General features: G+C 38.9%; 2 protein-coding genes across 2 annotated transcripts; one reads left to right on the plus strand and one right to left on the minus strand.

Annotated features, from left to right (window-relative positions):
- Positions 1-4,700: 4,700 nt before the first annotated feature.
- Positions 4,701-7,266, plus strand: LOC137940112 (uncharacterized protein At5g39865-like). The gene is made up of 2 exons (XM_068785038.1): positions 4,701-5,199; positions 5,295-7,266. The coding sequence occupies exon 2, from the start codon at positions 5,732-5,734 to the stop codon at positions 7,091-7,093; it is 1,362 nt and encodes a 453-aa protein (XP_068641139.1). The 5' UTR covers positions 4,701-5,199; positions 5,295-5,731; the 3' UTR covers positions 7,094-7,266.
- A 2,309-nt stretch (positions 7,267-9,575) lies between these two features.
- LOC137940111 (sucrose transport protein SUT4-like) lies at positions 9,576-21,293 on the minus strand. The gene is made up of 14 exons (XM_068785037.1): positions 20,837-21,293; positions 19,729-19,794; positions 19,444-19,542; positions 19,292-19,356; positions 19,117-19,201; positions 18,985-19,018; positions 18,719-18,818; positions 15,853-15,928; positions 11,651-11,971; positions 11,331-11,474; positions 10,910-11,128; positions 10,750-10,813; positions 10,620-10,663; positions 9,576-10,107 (listed from the first exon to the last, which is right to left on the minus strand). The coding sequence occupies exons 1-14, from the start codon at positions 21,113-21,115 to the stop codon at positions 9,937-9,939; spliced, it is 1,767 nt and encodes a 588-aa protein (XP_068641138.1). The 5' UTR covers positions 21,116-21,293; the 3' UTR covers positions 9,576-9,936.
- Positions 21,294-22,703: the final 1,410 nt, after the last annotated feature.

Consider the following 22,703-nt stretch of genomic DNA (forward strand, 5'->3'; position numbering starts at 1 on the left):
AATTTTATAAGACCCTTTTTTTTAAAATGTCCTACAATTTTAAAATAATCTGCAAGAGGGTCCTACAGATTACTTTTAGTGAGGCCAACATCAAGCTCCCACATGCTTTTATTAGGTGGAAATTTAAGGGTTACCCATTGGAATATGGTGGATGCATGTTGTTGCTAGTTGCTCAACTGAAATAAACAAAACTGGCAAATCTTCATCCTCACATGCCCTCTATTCTACACCTCTCTTACTAGCACCATGTGCACCTTCCTCTCTCTATCTCTCTCTCTCTCCCCCCATTTTTCAGTTGTTTCCTAATAAAATACCTTCTAAGGCACACATCTTAAAGATAAAGTTTATCTTCAAATACTTACTTAATCACTTTTAGGAAGACATTATACGTATAAAAGCCAAGCCGTATTTACTCATTTTTATCGACCCGATATTGATACAATAAGCCCTAACTAAAATTTTTCAACTAATCATTCATAAAACAACAACTAAGGGAAATCTTTAAGGTATTTTTTAAAAATATTTAGTTATTCAATTAACCGATCAACACTATGTCGATAGGGGTACGATGTAAAATTGCCCATTTACTTATACGAGTAATGTTTATTTTTAATGTAATTAGATAAACAATGAAGCAAATAATGAAGTAATTTGTCAATCCTAACTAAAAACACTTTGATCAAGATTCATTTTGGATAAACTACCCTTTCTTTTCATGTGATGGTACATTTTTTGTCAAAGAGTGAGGAGGGGTGGGGTCTTATTTAGGTCAGTTTTGCGTGTAATCACCATCACCATCACCTCCACCCCCTTCAAGAGCCCATGCCGGTTTGAAACGTGAAAGCTTGACTAGAAAAGATGAATGAACGCATCGTGTCCCTTAGGGCAGGGTGCAAAGATGGCACGACCATGTGGCCTATGTTTGCCGGCCGTGGGCTGTGTCTCCATCCATCCATCACCCTGTCAATTGCTTAATACCGTTCCCAAACACGTACCCAATACATCAATCACGTTAAATGGCTAATGAAGTCAATTAGGGTTTTTGTCTGTGGAGACCAATAATTTAAAAAAAAATTGTTCAGAAATTTTTAAATTAATCTCAATTATTGAGAAAATTAATGGGTCACTTTATTAATTTTTTTATATTACTAGATAATTACTATAAAATTTATAATTTATTATTTTTGAACGTAATAGTTAAAGGATAACAATCGATTGGGTCAATTGAAAATGCAACCCGCTTTATAGCGAGACGGGAGAGGTCCGGATTCAGGACGGGACAGGTTTTGTCGACCTCACCTTGTAGGGTGGGTCCTTCCCTTTTGCCCCTTCTTCATGAAAGAATTTTGGAGAGACAGGGGAATATCGACCTTTAAGTTTAAGGAATCTTTTGCTTAAATTTTAAAGCTCCTTGATTACCAACAAAACTTCATGTAAGACTTAGTATTGCTTGTCAAACTGTATTTTTAATTAATTTTAATTATTTTTTTATGAAATAAAATTTAATTATTTAAGAGAAAACTATGAAATCAATAGGAATTATTAGGAATTTCCTTGTGAGAGTGATTTGTTGTACACTGATGCATGGATAGGATTTTCATGTTGCAATGGGCTTCCATGGTCATGCCCACATAGCATACATATCGGATTTTGCCTCGGACAATATACGGTCAAGGGTATTCGCCAATGGAACCGATATCTAATCGGATTTTAGGATGGAAACGAAAAACCTTCGAACTCGGTTGAGTTAAGAACGAGTTTGAGTTTTAGGGTTCATATGGGACAAGAAACCTAATGAAATCAACGAAAAACCTGGATTTTCTGCGATGTACTTCACAAAAGCTTTTCCAACCCAACTAAATATATGGGCCTCAATTTCAAGCCACTTAAAGCCCAAAATCCACCAAAGCGACTGAGACGTGGGTGAACACCTTTTAAAGATTCATTCTGCAATGATGCCTACTGCGTAGAACAAGCTATCATATTCGATAGTTGTTCCTTCCAGATTCTTATTTATATTCATTAAAGAGTTACCGAATCAGTTGTAGAATCAAAGACCTCGGCTTATGGGGAGTCTGAACAAACAATGGACATTTTCCGACTTGAATTTTCATGAGTCTAGAACAACGGCAAAGACGGCAGATTCTTTCAACCCATAGGAGACGAAGGAGAGATCTCTGTCTCAACCAATCCAGGAAAAGGCAGCCCACCCACTAATTAATTACAGAAGATGGTTGGGAATCCGATCCAATTTATTATAGTCTCAGCCAATTCCGAAACGGCTAACAGAACTGTTTTTGTATAAATTCCCAAGAGAAACTCTACAGGTTCGATCTCTGCGGAAATCTTTGCTTACTGACTTGCATCATTGGAGACGTCCAGAGGTCTCTATTGATGGAGAAATTTGAACCTTAGACCGAACCACGGTGGGGGCATCGGTTTTCCAATATATGTAAGGAGAAGGCTCCCTTGGAACGACGGAAAATAAAATAAAATGAGAATTCGATGAAATTTTTTTTTTTGATAATGATTATTATTTTATAATAATAATAATTAAATTCTAAAAAAATATTTTCTTTTCTTTTTTGGGGGTTCCAAATAAACCCTTAGGGTAAGAACCCATAAAAATGGGTATATCCACTATGAAACCAAAAGGGCTACCCCACGACAACTTATAAGTAGTGACACCCATGATGCTTCGAATTTTCGGATCCGACATTCCTAACTAAAACACCCCTTTATACGAGTTTGGATGTCTGTTTGAGAGACACCGGACTAGAAATCCTTGGAATGCTGTCCCCTCTCATACCTACTAAACCTTCGTTTTCGATGTTTATTTATGCGTAAAACTACGTTGATTAGTGGATTATTAGCTTCTAAGACGAGTGGGAGTGAGAAGCACGACTTGTGTCGATAATACTCTCTTTCTCTCTTAGAAAATAAGGGAAGTCAATGGTCAAATATTTATAATTTTTACTATTAAAAATGTCATCAAAGTTGAAATTAATATTTAATCTTTAGTGGGAAGGTGATGGTTGGTGGGTAGGGGTCTTGATACAAAGATTCTAACATACACTTGACCAAATCAATACATTTGTCTCTTAGGAGTGAACTCTAAATTAGAGAATGAGGTGATTTTGGTTGTTAGAGTTAGAGCCCTTAACTTGTCTTGAGTCTCGTTTTTTAACCGAAGAGGCGAAATCCGACTTGATAATTCAAATCGATTTTTATTAGTCTTGAGTAAAAATATCACAAAATATAAATTAAATAAATTGCATTTGTTATAGGAACACAAAATGATAAGAAAATTATTTTTTATTTGACTAATTTTCTCATTAAAATTTTTTTCTGTTGGAAAAAATTTCTTTTGATCGATTTTCTTGGGATATAATAGAAAAAAAACTAGTTATGGCATTTTATTTAGACTATAAATAATAAAAATATGATTAAAAATAAAAAAAAGCGAGTGATCAAGAATTGCTTCAATGTTTTTTAGTTCATTTTTCTTGTAGTTTCTTATCGAACAAAAGGAGACTCAAAAGGTAAGAAGAATCAAGAAAAATTATGAAGCAAAAATTTTGTCAGTTAAAAAATGGTATAAATGTCAAAAAATTTCGGCCGATAAGAAAAATTTTCTCTCAATTTTTTTTCCCACGATTTCCTTTTGACACAAACACACCCTTAGTACAAAAATTTAGGTTATTATACTAACAGGTCAATTTAAAATCCACTAAATCCTTATCTTATTTTATTTATCCTCATATTAAATAATTAAAAATAATTGAACCTGAATTAGAAGATGGGCATACGCTATACGTACATCACGATTGGAGATCCGTAGATTCTATACGTACTACCACTTGAACTCCGACCTCGTACAAGGACGGGTGAGGGAGCAGTAAACAATGTGGTCCCGTCTCCTCGTAGACCGTGAGACGCACGTGCGTGTCATGTGTGGGAAGCTGCGTATCTTTCGAAAGCAGAGTTAGGTCACGTGTCGACACCCATCGAGAAAAGCGGCACTGCTGGAGTGTCGCTTGATCCGATGTGGCGGTGATTGGGCAGCAACCAACGAGAGAGTTTTGGAAGTCGGTGAATTCGTGGCAATTGCCGTAAGGATTCTGATTGGGTACCCTATCAGCACAAAATGCAAGTCCAATCGTGCCGGTTTCTAGAATTTCCAAGTCAAAACCGATCCGATTTCCGCCTCTTCCGTTTGACGCTTTAGGGCTCAACGCGTCTCATTGAGATTCGTGCTCACCTGAAATTCACTAATCGAGTGGCTAATTACTGCGCCTAGTTCGTATTAATTTTTTAAATGCTCTGATCGCTTGATTAAAAGCATTAAAAAAAACATTAATTGTGTTAATTAAAATTTAAGCCTCTTTTGGTTTAACTCGCGGGTACGTGAATTAAAATACTCACTGCAGAAACTACCAAGAAAATTTATAAGAGTTTAATTACTGAAATCACCAGGAACCCCTTCGCGTCTCTGGTTAAGACGGTCTCCTGTTAAGGATAGATGTTCTCGAAACCCACCGAGTAACTGCAGACTACTCCGAACTGAAATGGAGAAAAAGCAGACGAATGGGAAGAGAACAAGTGGCAGAGCGGCTGCTGTCGTCGTCGAGGATTTAAATTGCAGAGATGGGAAGCTCGGTTTCTTCTCTCTTCAGAAGAGAAAAAGGGAGGAAAGAGGATTCTGTTTACCGGTGTGCCGTCGTAGGCAATCTTTTTTTTTCGATCCTAGGGTAGTGACTCTTGCAACGGCTTCCTCGCCGTGATTTTGGGTTGTATTTTTTCTCTGTTTTCGGCGCGTTTAAACTTTTGTCGTTCCCACTAAAGGACATCGTTGAGGGGAAAAGGTCGATTAGTTGGGTGTGCTTTTTCCCATTGGCTGATCGATCATGTGGAATTTTTGGGCGGGGAAGATGGATTTGTCGTGGGCATTCTATTTGTGGAACTGTGCGAGGTCGGTTGGCCTTGCGGACAGGGGGAGATTGTTGAAGCTTTGCTGGGTTTTCTGTTGAGATCCAGGCTTGTGGGGGGTGATCCGAATTTGAGGTTTTTGTGTGGGGAAGACTGAGGAGGCATCTCGACCTCTTGCGGCTGTGGTTTTGGTGGTTTCGGAGGATCTTCGGATTTCTTTTGGCAAGGCGAATGCGGACCTTTGTTTCGGCCTTCTGAGAGGAATCTGAGGTAATTGAATAATACCAATCCTGTTTCATGTTCCTGTTTGAAGTTCTGTGTCGTCTCTGAATTTGGTTCGTTGTGTGGCGACTTCTTTCATTCAGTCTCTTCAAATCGGGAAAAAAGGGGGCAAAAAGGCAAAACATCTTTCTCGTCTGCATTATTGGTTTGGTATGGTGTGACTATTCAGACATTCTCTTGTCTGAAATCTGAATCGATAAAATTCTTATTTGTTTCTCTTTTTTCTTCTCCTATTTTATTGAAAATCTTTCAGTTGTCCTCTTCCATTGTCGTTATTAGTTCCGATAACGTCAATCTCCAGGAATTCTGCTCTTCACTTTTTATCGATTTATGAAAAAATCCTAAATTTCCGTCATTCCCCCGAGTTTGATTATTTAATTCACAAATTCGAACTTCATTCTTCAGAGAATGTTCTCTAAAAATTGATTCACAAATCCCACGACTCCCCAGTCTCCGAGCTTAATTGTTTTGCGAAGCCCTAAATCTCCCTTCCCCTTTCGTTGCGCCTGCCTCCTCATTCATGGGCTGTGCCAGCTCCAAGCAAGGACGCTTGGACCGGAAATCCAAGGGTCTTGCGACCAGAAGCTACTCCCTGCCTCACAACCCTCCCAAGGTAGTCGATGGCTACCATGTAGTGGCTCTTACTTCCACCACCTTAGGCTCTCTGAAGCTCGAGTCCCTCGAGCAGAACCCTGTCGGCAATGAGGTTAATGAGTGCGAGAAAGTGGAGAAAAAGGAAGTAACTGACGAAGCTAGAGAGTTCTCTGAGGAGGTTTTGCAGGCGAAGAAGACGTGGTCCAACCTGATTGAAGAGAAGATTCCAAGAATTCCGAGAACCCCTACACTCACCCCACCAAATGAACCCGAAATGATCAATGCCTGGGAGCTCATGGAAGGCCTGGAGGATTCCAGCCCGCTTCGGATCACAGGGTGCTTTGGTGTGGACCGCTCCTTCTCTTTTCATACTGCGTATGATCTTTCCTCAGATGGTGAAAAGAAATCGAAAGAAATGTCCAGACCTCAGAATGGTTGTCTCTCTCCTAAGCCTGCTGCAGATGATACGATTACAAAATCGAAATCAATATCTCCTTCTAGACCACAAAGTGGGTCTTTGTCACCAAAACCAGGATGGCATAATGCTGATTCTGTGGTCACTGAGTTCGACCCAGAGCTCATCTCTGCATTCCGGAAAGCGCTTGCAGAAATGTCTCCCCATAATGGGCTCTCCCTCAGGTCACCTTCGCTGGAGAAAAGCCCAGTGATGTCGCCATTACTTTCAAGCAACACCCCCGAGAAGACGAGCCTTGTTAAAGCCAGAGTTAGTGATTTTCAGAAGAAGATAGATTCGAAAAAATTCCGGGTCAAGCAGCAGCCCTCTAGGTGCCCGCCCGAAGGCGCGGACAAGGTGGTCTTCTACTTCACAAGCTTACGAGGTGTAAGGAAAACGTACGAAGACTGTTGCAGAGTGAGTTTTATCTTGAAGGGTTTTGGAGTTCGAGTCGATGAGAGAGATGTGTCAATGCACCACGGATTCAGAGAAGAGTTGGGCGAGATCTTGGGCGAAGGTTCAAGGATCTTGCCGCAGCTGTTTGTTAAGAGCAGGTATCTGGGGAGTGCGGATGCTGTCAAGCAATTACATGAAGCTGGCGAGTTGGAGAAAATTTTGGAAGATTGTGAATTGGTTGAGGACGGTGCTTCTGTCTGTGAAACATGCGGAGATGTCAGGTTCATAAACTGTGAGACCTGTTATGGCAGCTGCAAGGTCTACTATGAAGACGAAGAAGAATACGATGACGGAGATGGAGGAGGGGGAGGAGGTTTCGATAGGTGCCCGGACTGCAATGAGATTGGAATCATTCGATGTCCCGCCTGTTGTTCTTAGTAGATAGTTCTGAAATTCTCTATTTCCCCCCTTTTTTCTGTTATTTGCTTTCTTTGTTTATCGGGTTTTGTATTGGTTTGGCTTTCAACTTGTACAGAGGAGAAGAGTGTCGATACTCGGAAAATGCAATTGTGTAACTGAAATCATAAACAGACCTTCTCTTTATCACTCCATCATTTTGTAAGGATAAGCAGAAGAAATAATGCTACTAAATGCAAATTCAGTTTTGCCCCTCATCTTTTCTTCTTGTCACTGTCCCCATTTCCAATGAAATGTTTACAATCTGAAGCTTCACAGTCAGTGCACAAGCTCTGTGCATTTAGAAATGCACAGCTCCCGGTTCTTGCCCAAGCTGTCGCCAAACAGGAGAACCCCATGTAGGAGGAGTTCATGGGTTAGTGCTTAAGATCTCGCCGACAGCAACCGCATTATGTGGAGGCCATTTAGGCCATTGAATTGAAGCAACAGGTGATGAACTTTCCGAAAAGTATAATATTATAAAGAAAAGAAGACGGAACGTAAGGAAGACCATTTCTGATCTGAAAATGAAGCTAGTGTTTCTGTACGTGGAGGAAACGTAGGTTTGATGGCAAGCACGTACAAAATAATTGCAGAAGACTTGAAATGGTGGTTGATGTTCGCCGTTGTTGGTCGTATATTTTGTTTTTTCCCCAAGCTACGTCTCTGAAACTCAGGATTTCTCTCTCTTCGCTAGTCGAAATTCCATGAAAATGCAATTCAATAGGAAGGAATCTTCTTCTCAGCTTTACGTCCAGCTTAGCAAAGATTTTCTGATCAGAACTGTGTCCGCTGCTCAATAATTTTATACAGATCCAGCTACATGTTCCTAATTCGAGAACAGAGCATTTGCAACTGCTCCGATGCAGGCACCGAAATGGAAAAACCCAGAATCTTTCTCTGGGTGGGAATTCTGCAGCACCAGGGTTCTCCTCAGTTAAGCTGGATCCGAAGTTCGGAATTGCGGTAGACGCAAGCTTAATTCGGTGGCATTAGAGCAGTTGGGCGTTCAGGTGTTGCAGCCGCAAAGACATGGCTGCAATGATGTTTTCGGACAACCATGTCGGAAAGTTTACTTTCCCCATTAAAGCTTAGATTTCCCTACCAAGGAAGAATCAGTTTGAATTCAGTGTTTCAAGCAAAATCATACAGTATAGATTACTTTGTTTTGAAGGAAATGCAATACCACTATCAAACAGTAGATGGCCGAGTTGGTCTAAGGCGCCAACAGTTCGTGGGTTCAATTTCCACTCTCAACAGCTCATCATGCCATATTCTGGGGCAATTTCACTCGCTTCTGTCATAAGCCAAATGTCGTCACCAAGAAATAAAATTCAATCCTCAGATAACTTGTTTTGGATTACTATAATAAAGAGAGAGTTCGGCTTCGATAAACAATTACGGGAGTCAACAAACGTTATTGGGAGCTTTTTGTAACATTCATTTTCGTGAAATGGTCCCCACTAAAGGTGGCAAATTGTTTGAACTCAACTCGAAAAATGTTCCGACTCAGTTCAATTTTTACTTGAACTTGGTTCGAATTCAAACTTGAAATAAGACACGTTTAACTATAACAAGCCAAACTCGAGATTTTCCAAGCTCAGCTTGTTAACTCATGAGCTGACTCGTTAGTATAAATTTTTTTAACAAAAATAACTTTTATTCTAATTGCTCTCGTCGATCCCTTTTTTTAGTTGATTGATACTTGATCTTATTTACCTCAAACTTCAAAGATGATCAATCATTCAACCCTTTTAGATCTCTCAACATCTAATGTTATTGATTGCTAATGAATAAACACTATTGATGGAGGTGATTTTTTTTTTTTAGGTTTATTAAACTAGATATTATACATTAATATGCTCTATTGTAAAATCTTAGACTTCTCTGTGATAGGCTGCAGTTCAATGGTACTAAATTCATCACATTATTCTTTTTATTTATTTTTGTAATATTTTCTAAATTTTTTATTTTTAAATATAAGTTAGAACTCGAACTTGGCTCAAGTTCAAGACCAAACTCGGTTAAAAATTTTGGACTCGAACTTGATTCCAGTTTTAAGTTTGAGGCTGAGCTTGAAATCGAGTTTGAGTTCGAAGTATTCAGATCAAACCAAGCTTGAACATACGAAGGTTTGAGTTTGGCTCAACTCAGATGCCACCCCTAAGCATAAAGAAGGTGGCCTGGTTCCAATCCATCTCCTTCTAAAGTACCCTGTGCTGAATGGCACCAGCAGATCCCAACTGATTCAGTCCCGACACATTCATCTAGTAGCCAAGTTGCTCCAATGGCAGCAGGGGCAAATGGATTAGTTCCTGGCATTGGAAACCTCCACAAGTCCAAGAATATACAACAGGTCTTATATTTAGGAGGCGGACCGTTCGTAATCCTTTCTGAAGATGATTGTTGTACTGGGGAGTGAGATTGATAAAGAATTTAAAGCCAACCATTAAAGCTAGGGTAATTTAAAAAAAAACAATATCATGTGTACTTGATTATAACTCGATTGGAGAGAATAAAGTCAGAAGAGGTCAAAGAAACACATGAAAAACGAAAAATGAGCGTGAGAGTATTTGTATTCTGTCAGTTTCAACTTTGGCATCTACAGGGAACACCACCTTATCTTTACAAGATTGGTACAGGAATAGTAAGCAATTAATAGAGAACCTTTAACACGGACTTAGATTTTACACTCTAACAAAACTTATTCCCTAAAAATTAATCATAGAATGAAAAAAGACTGGTGAAGGAATGGAAAAAAATGAATTGGCTGGGTGATCATATATATGGATTTGGAGAGAGCATGGAACTCAAGGATTTAGGAGTCAAGGAAAATGAAAACCTGAAGACATGTAGGAATTGCTTGAAAGCTTCGGCAGCTTCAAAACTGCAACAATTCCAGCTGCCAAGGCAAAGACAGAGGCCAGAACGAAGGCCGGATCATTACCTCCGCCAAAGAGAGCATCCCATGGGCCAGCTCCAAGAGACACAATCATCTGTAAACAAATTGTAGCCATACAGGTCACTCTCTGGGCAGCTTTTGTCATTAGGTAAAATGCAGAGAAAAAAGTGCAAGTTTCAAGTGATCCCACGACTTCAAGGATCAGAAGAGACACCTCCATTCAGGCGTCTGATGGAAATCATTTTATACAATATTTACAAATATCTTAGTGTCAGTTTCATTTTGGTTAAGACATCATGCACAGGGAACTTCATATGACATGGACAATAGTGTGAACTGTTGTTTATCGAGACGTCCAGAATGAGTCCTTATTGCATCCCACAAACAAGAAGTTTAGAGAGAAAGGGCTCGTCCATAGATCACGTCTGAGCTAGTGTTCTATAACAAGAAGAAGCAACTGGAAATACGGGAAGAGCCCCTAGTTATGGACTCATATGACAAAAGATGAGTCCTTAATATCACACACAGTATTAAAAACTTTCTCAATTCGAAAGAAATCAACTAATGAAACTGTAACGCTAAATATCCAAGAGTCTTAAAACATACCTGAGGAATGACAATAGCAAGATTTAGAACGCCAATAGCCAAACCTGTTACGACATAGAAATATCAGTCCTTGCAACAGAAAAGAGTCAAGTACCAACGAAAAATGAAAATAGCTCTGAATGTCCCAAACCTTGCCCTCCTCCAGTGTCTGCAGTCAATTCTGCTGTCAGAGAAAATGGAACGCTGTATGTGATCTGCAAAAAACCCAAAAGTTAATAGGCTGATTCTAATAGACATTCTGCAGACACAGGATTATCCATCAAGACACAACAATGCTGATAAACACTTACAGAGAGAGGAAGCCCCAGAAGTGCAAAGACCACCAAGGCTGCAATCCTGGTTGCTGCATTCCCACCAATAACATCCTGGATGTTATCAGAGAGTTTACTTATAATTGCAGTGCTTGCCATACAGATAAATACCATAAAGTTGCTCACGGCCCACACTAATCTTGAACCAAATTGCCGACACATTGGTTCAATGAGGAAAGAGCTGATCCCAAGCACAACCTAATAAAAAAGCCAAAATTTTAGCATGCAAGGGAAAGTTGGTAGAACCTCTTTATTAATTTGGTAAAAAAATGAGAAGGAGAAAAGGAAAAGATCAATTTTTTAGTTAATCCTCTTGTAATCACTGGGTATTCTCAGGATTAATAGAATAATCTTTCTCACTATTATAACAAAAAGGAAAAAAAAGATCAACTATTCTTACAGAATTCAACAGCAAGCCAAATGCACCTTCTCTGACACCTTTGTCGTAAGCAGCAACTTCAGACGGGCTACCTTTTGGATCTCCATCATAGACTTCCCGCCCCATCCAATCTGTATCAAAGAGGAAAAAGGGGAACCATGCCAACTGCATTGAACCAAATATAAACTTGAGTTTCAAAATAATAAAATAGTTCTACACACAAAAACAACAAGAACAACAGCTAATGCTAAGCATTTGCACTAATGAACAACTAATGCCGAAAACTGAACATGACAAAAGAGAAAAACTACAGATAAATGACATCTGACAGAACTCCTTACCCAGGTAAGAGCCATGACAGTAAGCACTGAATGCATAGCGGGTGGTAAATGTCTCATGCTTGTAAGAATATTGACCAAGACAGCTCCAGGTCCGTCCATAAGAGCTTCATTCTCACTACCTTTATCTTTCAAGTCAAGATGCACTGGATCTTGGACAGTCATTTTCTCTGTCTCCAGCTTTTCAGGTACCTCTTCAACTACATGTTGTTGAAGACCATTTAGCAAAGGCGCAGAATCAGATGATTGATTTGCTTGTTTATCAACAAGTGGTACCTCCTTAGCAAAATATAGGGTGGCAAGAGTACAGAGTGTGAGGTAAAGCTGAGAACAAATCAGAAAACTGTTAGCAAATGCAGCCACCACATACACCTTTTTTCTTTAGAAACATATATTTTTTGAATTATTGCAACTGAGACTTGAATCTCTAGAAAGTAATGACATTGAAAAATGTACTGCCCATAACTTAAACATGGTGAGCTATCGATAAGAAACAAATAAACTCTTGATTTACAAGTGAATCGGTTCCAGCGACAAGGTTCTAAATCTCAGAGGGGAAACTATTTCAAAGCTCATGCAACATCTTATCATTTTGAAGTATAATCCAGCCAAAAAACCTATAACAAATTAGAGCTCTTAGATTCCTTGTTGAAACAGAAAAAGAATGAGTTGTCAAGTGTTCAAGTAGATTGCCATGAAAAAGCAAGGTAACAGAAATAAGAAATCACCATTATTAACGAATCAGAAACAAGAAACAAACGCGAAAAAGAACAAAAGAGATGCAAGAAAAAATGCAGCAATCAATAACCAGAACCATGTAAAGACATCATTAAGGGAACCAAAAGCAAAAAATAGCAGACCTCTTGGAATTTGCAGGAAGAAATGAGAAGGAGAGATTAGGGTTCACAGACGCCTAATAAATAAAAAAAAGCATAATGACAAAAAACCATGCTTACCATATTTTCTTAGTGTGCTTACCTGGGGCCCCCCTCTCTCTCCTCCTTTTCAACATCGTAAGTGAAGTTTATGCTCCTTTTTTCAAACCATACAACAACAAGAATGGATTACAGGTTTTGGCTGGATGCCAATTGCGAATTCCATTGTAGCAATTGTGAATGATACAGTGTGTTTCTGCAATGATTCTCTTGAACAGGTGCTTAGCCTCAGGGTTCTTCTCTCCCTCTATGAGGAAGTACCAGGGCAGAAAGTTTAGTGGCAAAATCTGGTATGTATGGAGTCTGTATATATGCTGGATGGCTGCAGAAGTGCTGGGGTGCAATATGCTGGATTTCCCTTTTAGCCATCAGAGCTTGCCTTCCTGTCAAGGCCACACCAATGAAACTCTTTGGAATCCAGTCCCCAAAAGGTTAAAAAGAGTACCTAGCTTCTAGGAAAGGATAGTTTCTCTCCTTAGTAGGAAGAATGGAGTCAACGTTGGCAGGCTTTCCCAATTGCTTTTTCCTGCCTAGAGTTATTGATAAAATGGAAGTCATTCAAAGAAAATTTCCTTGGTGGGGGGACTGATAAGTTCCACTACCCTCTATTTTTGAAGAGGGAGAATGAAAGCTTGGGCATTTAAAAACAGAAGCTCATGCATGAGCTCTTCTCACAAAATGGCTATAGCGCTTTGCCACAGTGAAAAACTGCATGAGCTCTTCTCACAAAATGGCTATAGCGCTTTGCCACAGTGAAAAACTCTTTAATAGACAGGTGTTAAACAACAAATATGGTTTTGATCCTCATAATTGACTGCCCCTGGAGATCCCCTCCTATCAGTCCTCAAGCATTTCGCAAGAAATATGGAAGAGTAAACAGAACTTCTCCCCTATATCAGATTCCATGTGAGATCAGATAATTATACATTTCTTGACAGACCTCTGGCTGGAGAACTCATCTCTTCAAAGGTAGTTTCCAAGGTTAATCAATCTATCTCAAAGCAAGGATACCACTATACAAGATTCAAGGGTCATAAAAACAACAAACCAGCATGGAAATTTCAATTTAGAAGGGCCCTTAATGATGAAGAAGCAATAGATGTAGTGGAAATTCTACAGTTGTTGGACTCAAGATACCTCAGACAGCAGGTGACGATGAACCTTTTCCCCACCCAATCGTCTCCTGGGAGCCACTAGTATTGCTGAACAGAGTAAAGCTTTCACATGGAAATTAATTGGTCCACCAAAAGGTCCTAAACTTCTTCCAATGAACAGCTCACAAAAGAATTCTTACCTGTAATGAACTTCAAAAAAAGTGGGTTCCTTACGATTTATTCACCATGCAATAGTAGAAGTATCAAGCGACCACTTGCCACTGCATTTTCCAATCTCATTTACAGATTGGAGGGTTGTTAAATTTGAGATACATTTATGTGCCCCAAAATCATTCCCACAGTACCTAGAGCAGTGCTATAATGCAATCTTGCCAAAATAAGCAGGACTATTGGGAAAGTCACTATGGCAGTTATGCCGTGGTTATAGTGGAAGGAAAGAAACATGAGGACTTTCATAGAGCATCCAGCTCAATCTGTGGCCTAATTGAAAGTATATTTCACACAACTCTCTACCTCGTTCTGTCATAAAACATCAACCTTCATCATTTAAACTCAGCCTCAGCCATTTTCCCAGACTCTCTATCATCAATGTCAGCTAAACTAAATTTTGATGGTAGCTCATTGAAATATTTGGACCTGCTGGACTTGGGAGAGTAGTTAGACACCATGATGGCAAGGTTTTACCATCACTTTCAGGCCCAGTAGGGGAGTGCACTTATTCTAAAGCATAAATCAAACCTCCATTGCAAGGTGCCAAGCTGTATAACAAGAAATTCTCGGGCCCAGTAGTAGTTGAAGGAGACTATGCAATTGTTATTAGCCAGATGAAGAAATCTGCCCCTCCTCCATGGAGATTTATCTACATATTTGAGGAAATTAAAGACTTCCATACCCTACTCATTGTAACATGGCAGCATACCCTACTCATTGTATCATGGCAATAATATGTCTGATATATTGGCAAAGGAGGAAGTCTCTTGACAGAAATATTCTAAAAACAGACCCTGTGACTGACCCATATAGGAGATTGGATCCAGTTGAATCCAGGTCAACTAGATTCAACCATTGGCTAACCCTATATTAAAACTTAAATAAAAAATAATAAAATAAAAAGGATCAGGAGAAGTGTCTCTAGAGGTGGGGAGAGGGTGGGGGGTCAGGGCTCCATTGAGGGGGCCCTTCCCTGCCGAGGAGCGAAAGGTAAAGAAGGAGCAGGGCTCCACCCCTTCCCCTGTTGTCCTAGAAAAAGGGGAGGGTCTACAGCCCCCTCCCCTTCTCTAAAAGTCTCTAGATTTACAAGGAGGAGGAGAGGGAGTTGGCTGCCACCCCTCCTCATGCTGGTGGTAGAAAGGGGGGGAAGGGGAAGGGCTCCATCCGTTCCCCTGTTGTCCAAGGAAAAGCCCTTTCTATATAAATCTCCATATTTACAATCTGTTGTCAAAGGAAAAGCTATCTATATAAATTTCTGGATTTACAATGAGTGGCCTCCCCCTCTTTTTCTGTACACAAAAATTAATTATTTATATTTTAGATATTAAAAAAGGCTAAAATTCACCTTATTTCCTTAGATACTCTTTTGAAGAAAAGCTGTCAACTAAAAAACAAGCAACAAGCTAAAGGGTGTTCGATCAGATAAGCCTTCATTACCAAACCAAAAAGCTCTATGAAGTCTCAATTGTTTGTTTAAAATGTGCATCTAACATGTAAGAATTCTGAGTTCTTTAAAACCCACAAATGGCCACCAGACAAAGGTCCACACAGTAGATCACCATCCCCTCACACAATCTTTATCTTCATCCTGCAAGCATGAACTATCTGATGCCAGTGAGGACCAATACTAGCACTCTATGCATGCAAGTTGATGGTTCCAACTTTAATCAATCAAGTAATCAATTTTTATTTTTCTTTCAAATCAAATTTCTACAGAGCTAGAATTCACATAAAAAGTTTCTATAATCACAATTACCATTATGAAGCCTTTCCCCAACTCTTTTGGGGACATAAAATCTACATGTGCAATATCAAGTATTATTACTGATACATTGCCATTTTTGCTTTGACACAATCCTTTGCAACAGATGACAAAAATGGATTTGGTGGTATCAATAAAATTCAGTCTGCAAAGATACAAGCAGAATCTTGATAAGAAACTCACCACAGCAACTAGAAAAGCTGCTTTCAGATTTCCACACGCTTCACAACAAGCTCTTGTCTTCAAAAATGGAAACCATCTACATAAAATGATCACCTCATAAACAATCTAGAACAGGTTAAAAATTAAACATGAATGTTAAATATTTGTGAAAGCTGCATGTCTGAATCAATAAAGGAACACTCAGCTACGTAATCCAGCAAAGCTGAAATGAATTACACATTGATCCTAATCAAAAAGCCTTGTTGGAAGATAAGATCAAGCCCAAATGACAAAGGAAGGCCCACATATGTAAGATTATTATAAGATGGGCCACATGACCAAGGAAGGCCCACAAGAAGTAGGACCCACAATGATTACCAAGAGCTGGCATCCTTATCATATCAGTTGGAAGATCAAGGAGGACTCACAAAAGTATCTTTATCTTAGGGTCATGACCAAGAAGAGTTTTAGTTTAAGTTATATTTGTTGTTTATCAATATTAAGTTACCTAACTATGTTAGGACTTACCTTAAGTGTTAGAGTTTGGGTGTAATTAGGACAAGGGTAGTTTTATTGTAATTGGACTCTACTACCTTCCTCTATTATAAATAGAGGTTCATGTACTCTGATTACAACAAGTTATTGATGTCAATGAAGTATTTCACTTTTCCATAAATTCAACATGGTATCAGAGCAGGTTTTGTGAGTTGACTTGGTCAACAGGTAATGTGATCCTTTTCTCTAAACCCTAAACCCTAGGTCTAGGTTCGTAGTTTTTTTTTTTTAGTCCCTACACCCATAGTTTTCATTGCGATTTTCATGTCAGTTTGCAAAGAGGTTTTGAGCAACAGCAGCAATCTTCAAATTCCGAGGTATTTTTTGCTATCCAGAACTAGATTTTATATGAAGAAATATATATCAAAAGAAAGATTTGTAAGTCTATTCTTTTACCTATTCAACCATTTTTTTATTTGAGTCATCTACAAAGAGAAATCGATATTGGAAGCAAGAAATGTCAGATTGAAAAAGAGGTTCGAGCGGCAGCAGAAAGCATCAATTTCAGAGGTATTTTATGCTATCAAGAAAGAGACTTTATATGGAGAATTATAAATCAAAAGAAAGATAAGTAAGTCTATTTTCTTACCTATTCAACCAATTCTCATTATGATTTTTTTATAAGGAGATATTGATCTTGGAAGAGTCAATGGTCGTTCTGGAAAACAGGAGAAACAAAACTTAGTTCGGCCATATGACAAAGACCGAAACCTATCAGATTATTTATCTTCTGATAATTATATTTTATGAAGAGATGTTATACTTGGATGAAAGGTATTTAAGTCTAGTTTCAGACGAAGAAAATTTTATGTCAATTTGATCTATATTTAAAGATATATTCGAATTGGAAGAATCAAAGGTCATGCTGGTATTCTGTTGTATTGAAAAATCCGAATTTATGTCAATTGTTTGTGTCACTTTTTGAGTTGATATATTAGGAAAATATTTCACTTCTCCCTGGTTTGAGGGCTTGTTTATACAGCTTTGTTATTTGGGTTTATTGTTACATCTATGATATTTGGTTAAAGCTGGGATCACTGCCATTACCTCCCAGATTGTGGGGGAGAAGTAGAAGAAGTATAAGAAAGAGGTATTTTATTCCTTATGTTGTGGATAAGTTTATGTGACCAAAATATTCAAGAAAGGGGGAACACAAAAGAAGAAGCTTGTGCATCTAAGAAGAAATTTTTATATCGGATTATTTCATGGGTTCTTTGACAAGGTTTACTATTTGGTTCATGTTATATGTGTTGGAAGATGGTCGTGTTATATCAGTTGCAACTATTATGTCTCTTTGGGGGACATTATTATTGAATAAGAGGTGGCCTCATGTCATCATTTATTTTACCCCGTCAAAAAGATCAAAATTGTTTGTGGTTGGGAGTCCAGGTCGGAGGAACTTCTTCCCCGTAAAAAAGATGAAAATTATTTGTGGTTGGGAGTCCACGACAGAGGAACTTCATCCCCGTCAAAAAGATGAAAATTATTTGTGGTTGGAAGTCCATAACGGAGGAACCTCATGGAAGGACGCAACAGCGTGAGGGGAAATGTTGGAAGATGAAGGCATATTGGAAGATGTGCCATTTTATACAAAAATATTTTATACATCATTTGTAGCAAGTTGGGAGTTCATGTTGTTCTCTTACCCCCAGCCTGAGGGGGAGTGTTGAAAGATAAGATCAAGCCCAAACGACCAAGGAAGGCCCACGTATGTAAGATTATTATAAGATGGGCCACATGACCAATGAAGACCCACAAGATGGGCCCAAACCCATAAAAAGTAGGACCCACAATGATTACCAAGAGTTGGCATCCTTATCACATTAGTTGGAAGATCAAGAAGGACTCACAAAAGTATCTTAATCTTAGGGTCATGACCAAGAAGAGTTTTAGTTTAAGTTATATTTGTCTTTTATCAATATTGAGTTACCTAATTATGTTAGGACTTACCTTAAGTGTTAGAGTTTGGGTGTAATTGGGACAAGGGTAGTTTTATTGTAATTGGACTCTACTACCTTCCTCTATTATAAATAGAGGTTCATGTACTCTGATTACAACAAGTTATTGATGTCAATGAAGTATGTCACTTTTCCATAAATTCGACAAACCTCTTTTATTGACTGCCTGCATACTAACCAAACAATATGCAGGATTATGTTGTAACACTAATACCTCAAGTTTTGCACAAATAGCATGCATAGATGAGATAAATCTATGAAAACAGCTCAAACAAGAAAATATGGGTTTTTTTTATTAGTGTACGAGTTTATTGTTTATCCAAAAATATTAGACTGTGTAAACATACAATAAATGACAAAGAAGAGTATGTCACCTGTGCCAATTCCCACTAGCGCCAGCAGAAAACCCCAGGATGTTTCCAAGAGCCATCCATGAAGCAAATGTTGCATTTGCTAGATTCTTTTGATCAGGTCCTAGCAAGACATTAATTAAAATGATTCAGTCCATTTCCCACTGAGATTGACCATCTTTCCCCACGAGATACCTTTATTTTTCTTTCTTTTTTTTTTACATTTTTCTAGCAGAAGAAATGAACATAAAAAAAACAGCAAATCCTTTATGCTGAAAAGACTATTTCACCTGAGAGATCAGCTAAAAGGGCACGAGCTGGACCCTGCAATTTCCAAAACAGAAGAAATTTAGAGACACAAGTTCCATAAAGGCTGACTCAACACAGAGAACATAGAAATGCAATAGGACTAATTATCTTACTTGCACAGTATTGTTTGCAAGGTCAAGCATCCAAAATCCAATGACAAATATAATTGTCGCCCTTGTTCGAGTTCCTTTATAAGTGCTGTACTCATAGAGGAAAAAATTCTCAACAAACAAGTCCTACAACTTTTGCTAAAGTCGCAGTGCATCAAAACAGAAGAAAAGCAATCACCTGCAGTGCTCTCTTGTATCTCCTAAAATGTATCCTATGTCTGCAGAAAATCCAATTATTGTCACCTAGAGTACAAGCCACATATTAAAAGGTCATAATGACAAAAACTACAATCAGCAGTGTAAAAGGTCGCATGAGATCCAATAACTCACAGCAACAGAAATCATAAGAGATCCAACCAAAATAAATGGCCGTCGTCTTCCATATTTAGAATGGCACTTATCACTCCAAATACCAACACAAGGTTGAACCTAAACAGAATAGAAAATCACATTAGTAGTGTAATTGACAAAGAATAATCAATCATTTTGAGGGGAACAAAGAACTTGACAGAAAAAAAGAGAGAAACAGCATTATGCCACAAGTATGGCAAAAAAAAGAAAACAAAGCCCTACAGCTTCTTCTGCACCCAAATATTGACTGCTTCAATTACATACCACAAGGCCTGTAATAGGGCCACAAAGCCAAATAAATGAGGAAAATGCATGCTCTATTCCAAGTGTCTGAAAAAAAAGAATGAAAGAATAAGAGTCAGTAGAAAATATTAGAGATAAGAGTAAATGGTTTTGATCACAATCAAATTAAATCAAGGGGCAGTTCTGCCATGAAAGCACGATTATGACCATAGCACAGCATGATTTCATTAACCCTGCCTTTGACCACAATTCAGAGGAGTGAACTGACAAACCTAGTCTTTTTGGCAGTGGGTGTGCCACAGTATTGCCCATTGAATATTTCAAATCATCATACTGTCATGCTGATGCATTTTCAACCTTAGACCATTACAGAAAAAATATATAATTACTAAAACTTAGCTAGGAAACCACTCAAAGCATCATCCTATCATGCTACTGCATTTTCAATTTTCAGTCCATTACAGCCAAAATATAAAATTACTAATACGTTAGGCAATCACTCCACCAAATTGAGTGATAGATTTCAGCTGTAATGTGAAGGCACACATTGCTTACATTAAATAACAGAGCCCCGAACATGTCAATTCAAAAAAAGAAAAACAAGGAACAAAGGCAGTTGCATAATTTTTTTTAAAGCATACTGCAAGTGACTGCCAGACTTAAACTCTTCAAAAAAAGTAAACAAAGCTCCCATATTGCACAACCATCCGGTTCACTTGAAGAAAAGATAGTATCTAGTTACACGTTCCACATGAATGAGCAATCATAATTTTAAAAGGAAAAAGATAACAAAGTAATCACAGCAAAGCCTCCGAAAATACAGAATGACAAGGTAAAAGGTAACAGAGACTTGACTGAATTTGGCTTCATTTTTATTCGTTTGCATTTGCAATCAACTGAACGACGAAGCTGTTCAAACAGAGGCCAGCGTAAATTGCATTTACATGCAACTTCCACAATTAAATTTCCGAATCGGAGCCCCACTCAACTCCAGGTTCGGAACCAATACTTTTCTACTCCAACTCTGACCATTCAAATTCACATACTACAAACTGAGATTTCAATGATAAAAATAGTGCAGTAAAAACATCAAAATAGTAAAAAAGTAAATCGATAAGGACGGTCAGACCTGGATGTAAGGAGTCAAAAGAGAAAGCTGCAAGGCCCAACCAAATTGAACACCGGCGGCAATCATAGAACCGAGAATTAAAGGCTTTAAGCTGCTACGCGGAGGAGCGGAAGGGGATGAAGCAGCTGGAGAAGGAGAAGAACAATCCATAGAAGTGGTTACTCCGTTGGAGGTCTTACATTCGGGATTAATCTGGTCAGAAGAGCCATTGAGTCCGACCAATTCGACTTCATTTTGCTTTAGATGCTTGTAAGGGACTCTGATCGAAAGCGAATCCATCTTTCGTCTTCCTCGAGTAGGCTAGTTCATTGAGCTGATTCCCCTTCCATTTGGAGATTCTGCAAGTAATTGTAATCTCGCAGATCGGAAATTTGGGGGAAACAAAGAACAGTGACAGATCTGCTTTCGGGGGAATTTTGGAGGGGAAGGAAGGAGTCAAAGAAAAATCAAATGTTAGAGCCCGTATGGTTGGGCTCCCGGTCCCTGCGTTCCCTCGGCTCGGTCGTTATGTAGACTCGGGGTAGGAAAGACTAGTGCCACTAGGCACATACTTGTCATGGCTAAGGGTCATGGGCGTATCCGTATTTTGTCTTACCCGATACGGCCCGAATTGGGCTATACTGGCCGACGCATACGATACACATTGGATTTTAAGGGCCGGGATACATAAATTTTTTATTAAAAGTTTTAAAATTTAAAATTTAAAATATACTCGGTATATCTCATATTTTACAAGCTTTGAAAAATATTCTCGAGTTATTTTTAATGCAATTTAAGACAACTAAATGTGGGATATTATTTAATATTCTTAGACAAGTTAAACGAACCTGCAGATTGAACCAGGTACAATAAATTGTAGAAACTATGTCAGGTCTTTGAAAGAGAGAAGGTTGAAGAAGAACGAGTGACGTGCTTCCGGTGGCCAGGTCGGTGGGCGAGCCCTTCGTCCTCAAGCAACCTCCACTCTTCCTCTCCCTTCAGTCGTCTGTCCAGCTTTGTAGACCAAACGCAGACAAATTGCAGGCGATCAGCTCGAAAGATTAAAAAACCAGGACGGACGTCCCTCTCGCTCGTCTTTTTCTTGCCGATTCCACCATTTTTAAGACTACTATTTGAATGTGATTTTTTATTATTTTATAATATTTATGTTTTTACCATTTTACCCTTATTCATTGTATATAACCCTAACTTGTAATTTTTAAAGTGACGAATGAGAAATCAAATTTTATTTCACTGTTCGTCTTCCGACTTCGCCTCCCCGACGATAGAGCTCAACGATTCTTTTCCATTTGAGGTTTTAATATGGTATCAGAGCAGGTTGGTCCCGAGTTCGAATCCTGCTGCTCCCAAATTTGACCTGGGTTTTTCTAGTGAATTTGTCCCAGGTTTTTCCGGTGAGTTTGTCCACGGGTTTTCCCCGTGCGGGTTTTCTCCGGACGACGGACCTCTACCCATCCCTTTCCCCAAAAATTTCGGGGACTGGTTTCGGCCATCAGTTTTTGACAGCGGCTAACTCCGTTGATTATTTTTTCGTCTGGTTCGGCCATCGGTGTCCCGGCAAAGAGGTTAGTCCATGCCCCTCCTCTAATTTTATCTAGTTTGGTTCCGTTACCGAGATGACGGATTTCAGCGAAGCTTTCCGGCCTTCGGTGACCTATTTTCGGCCATCGTCGTTTTGCAGCGGTTGGTTTCTCCCTCCGTTGGCTCCATTGGTTATCTCCCGGCAAAGAGGTTAGATTTCGCACCTCTTCTAATTTTTTTATTTTTTTCTCTTCGTCTGGTTCTGCTGCCGGTTAGATTTCCTGTCTGGACATTTCCGTTCTTGAAGAGATACGAAACTGTTGGCAGTGGTATTGGCAGTGGTCGA

The sequence above is a fragment of the Aristolochia californica genome, unplaced genomic scaffold (assembly GCF_029961685.1).
Source record: "Aristolochia californica isolate CCGP_79_NKW_82.1479 unplaced genomic scaffold, dmAriCali1.0.hap1 SCAF_9, whole genome shotgun sequence".
NCBI classification, from domain to species: domain Eukaryota; kingdom Viridiplantae; phylum Streptophyta; class Magnoliopsida; order Piperales; family Aristolochiaceae; genus Aristolochia; species Aristolochia californica.

Coding starts and splice junctions, on each gene's coding strand:
- LOC137940112 (XM_068785038.1), top strand. CDS start 5,732: ATGGGCTGTGCCAGCTCCAAGCAAGGACGCTTGGACCGGAAATCCAAG.
- LOC137940111 (XM_068785037.1), bottom strand. CDS start 21,115: ATGGATTCGCTTTCGATCAGAGTCCCTTACAAGCATCTAAAGCAAAAT. Junction 19,795..20,836: donor TTTTGACTCCTTACATCCAG/GTCTGACCGTCC, acceptor CTTTTTTTTCAG/ACACTTGGAATAGAGCATGC. Junction 19,357..19,443: donor CTCTTATGATTTCTGTTGCT/GTGAGTTATTGG, acceptor CTTGTACTCTAG/GTGACAATAATTGGATTTTC.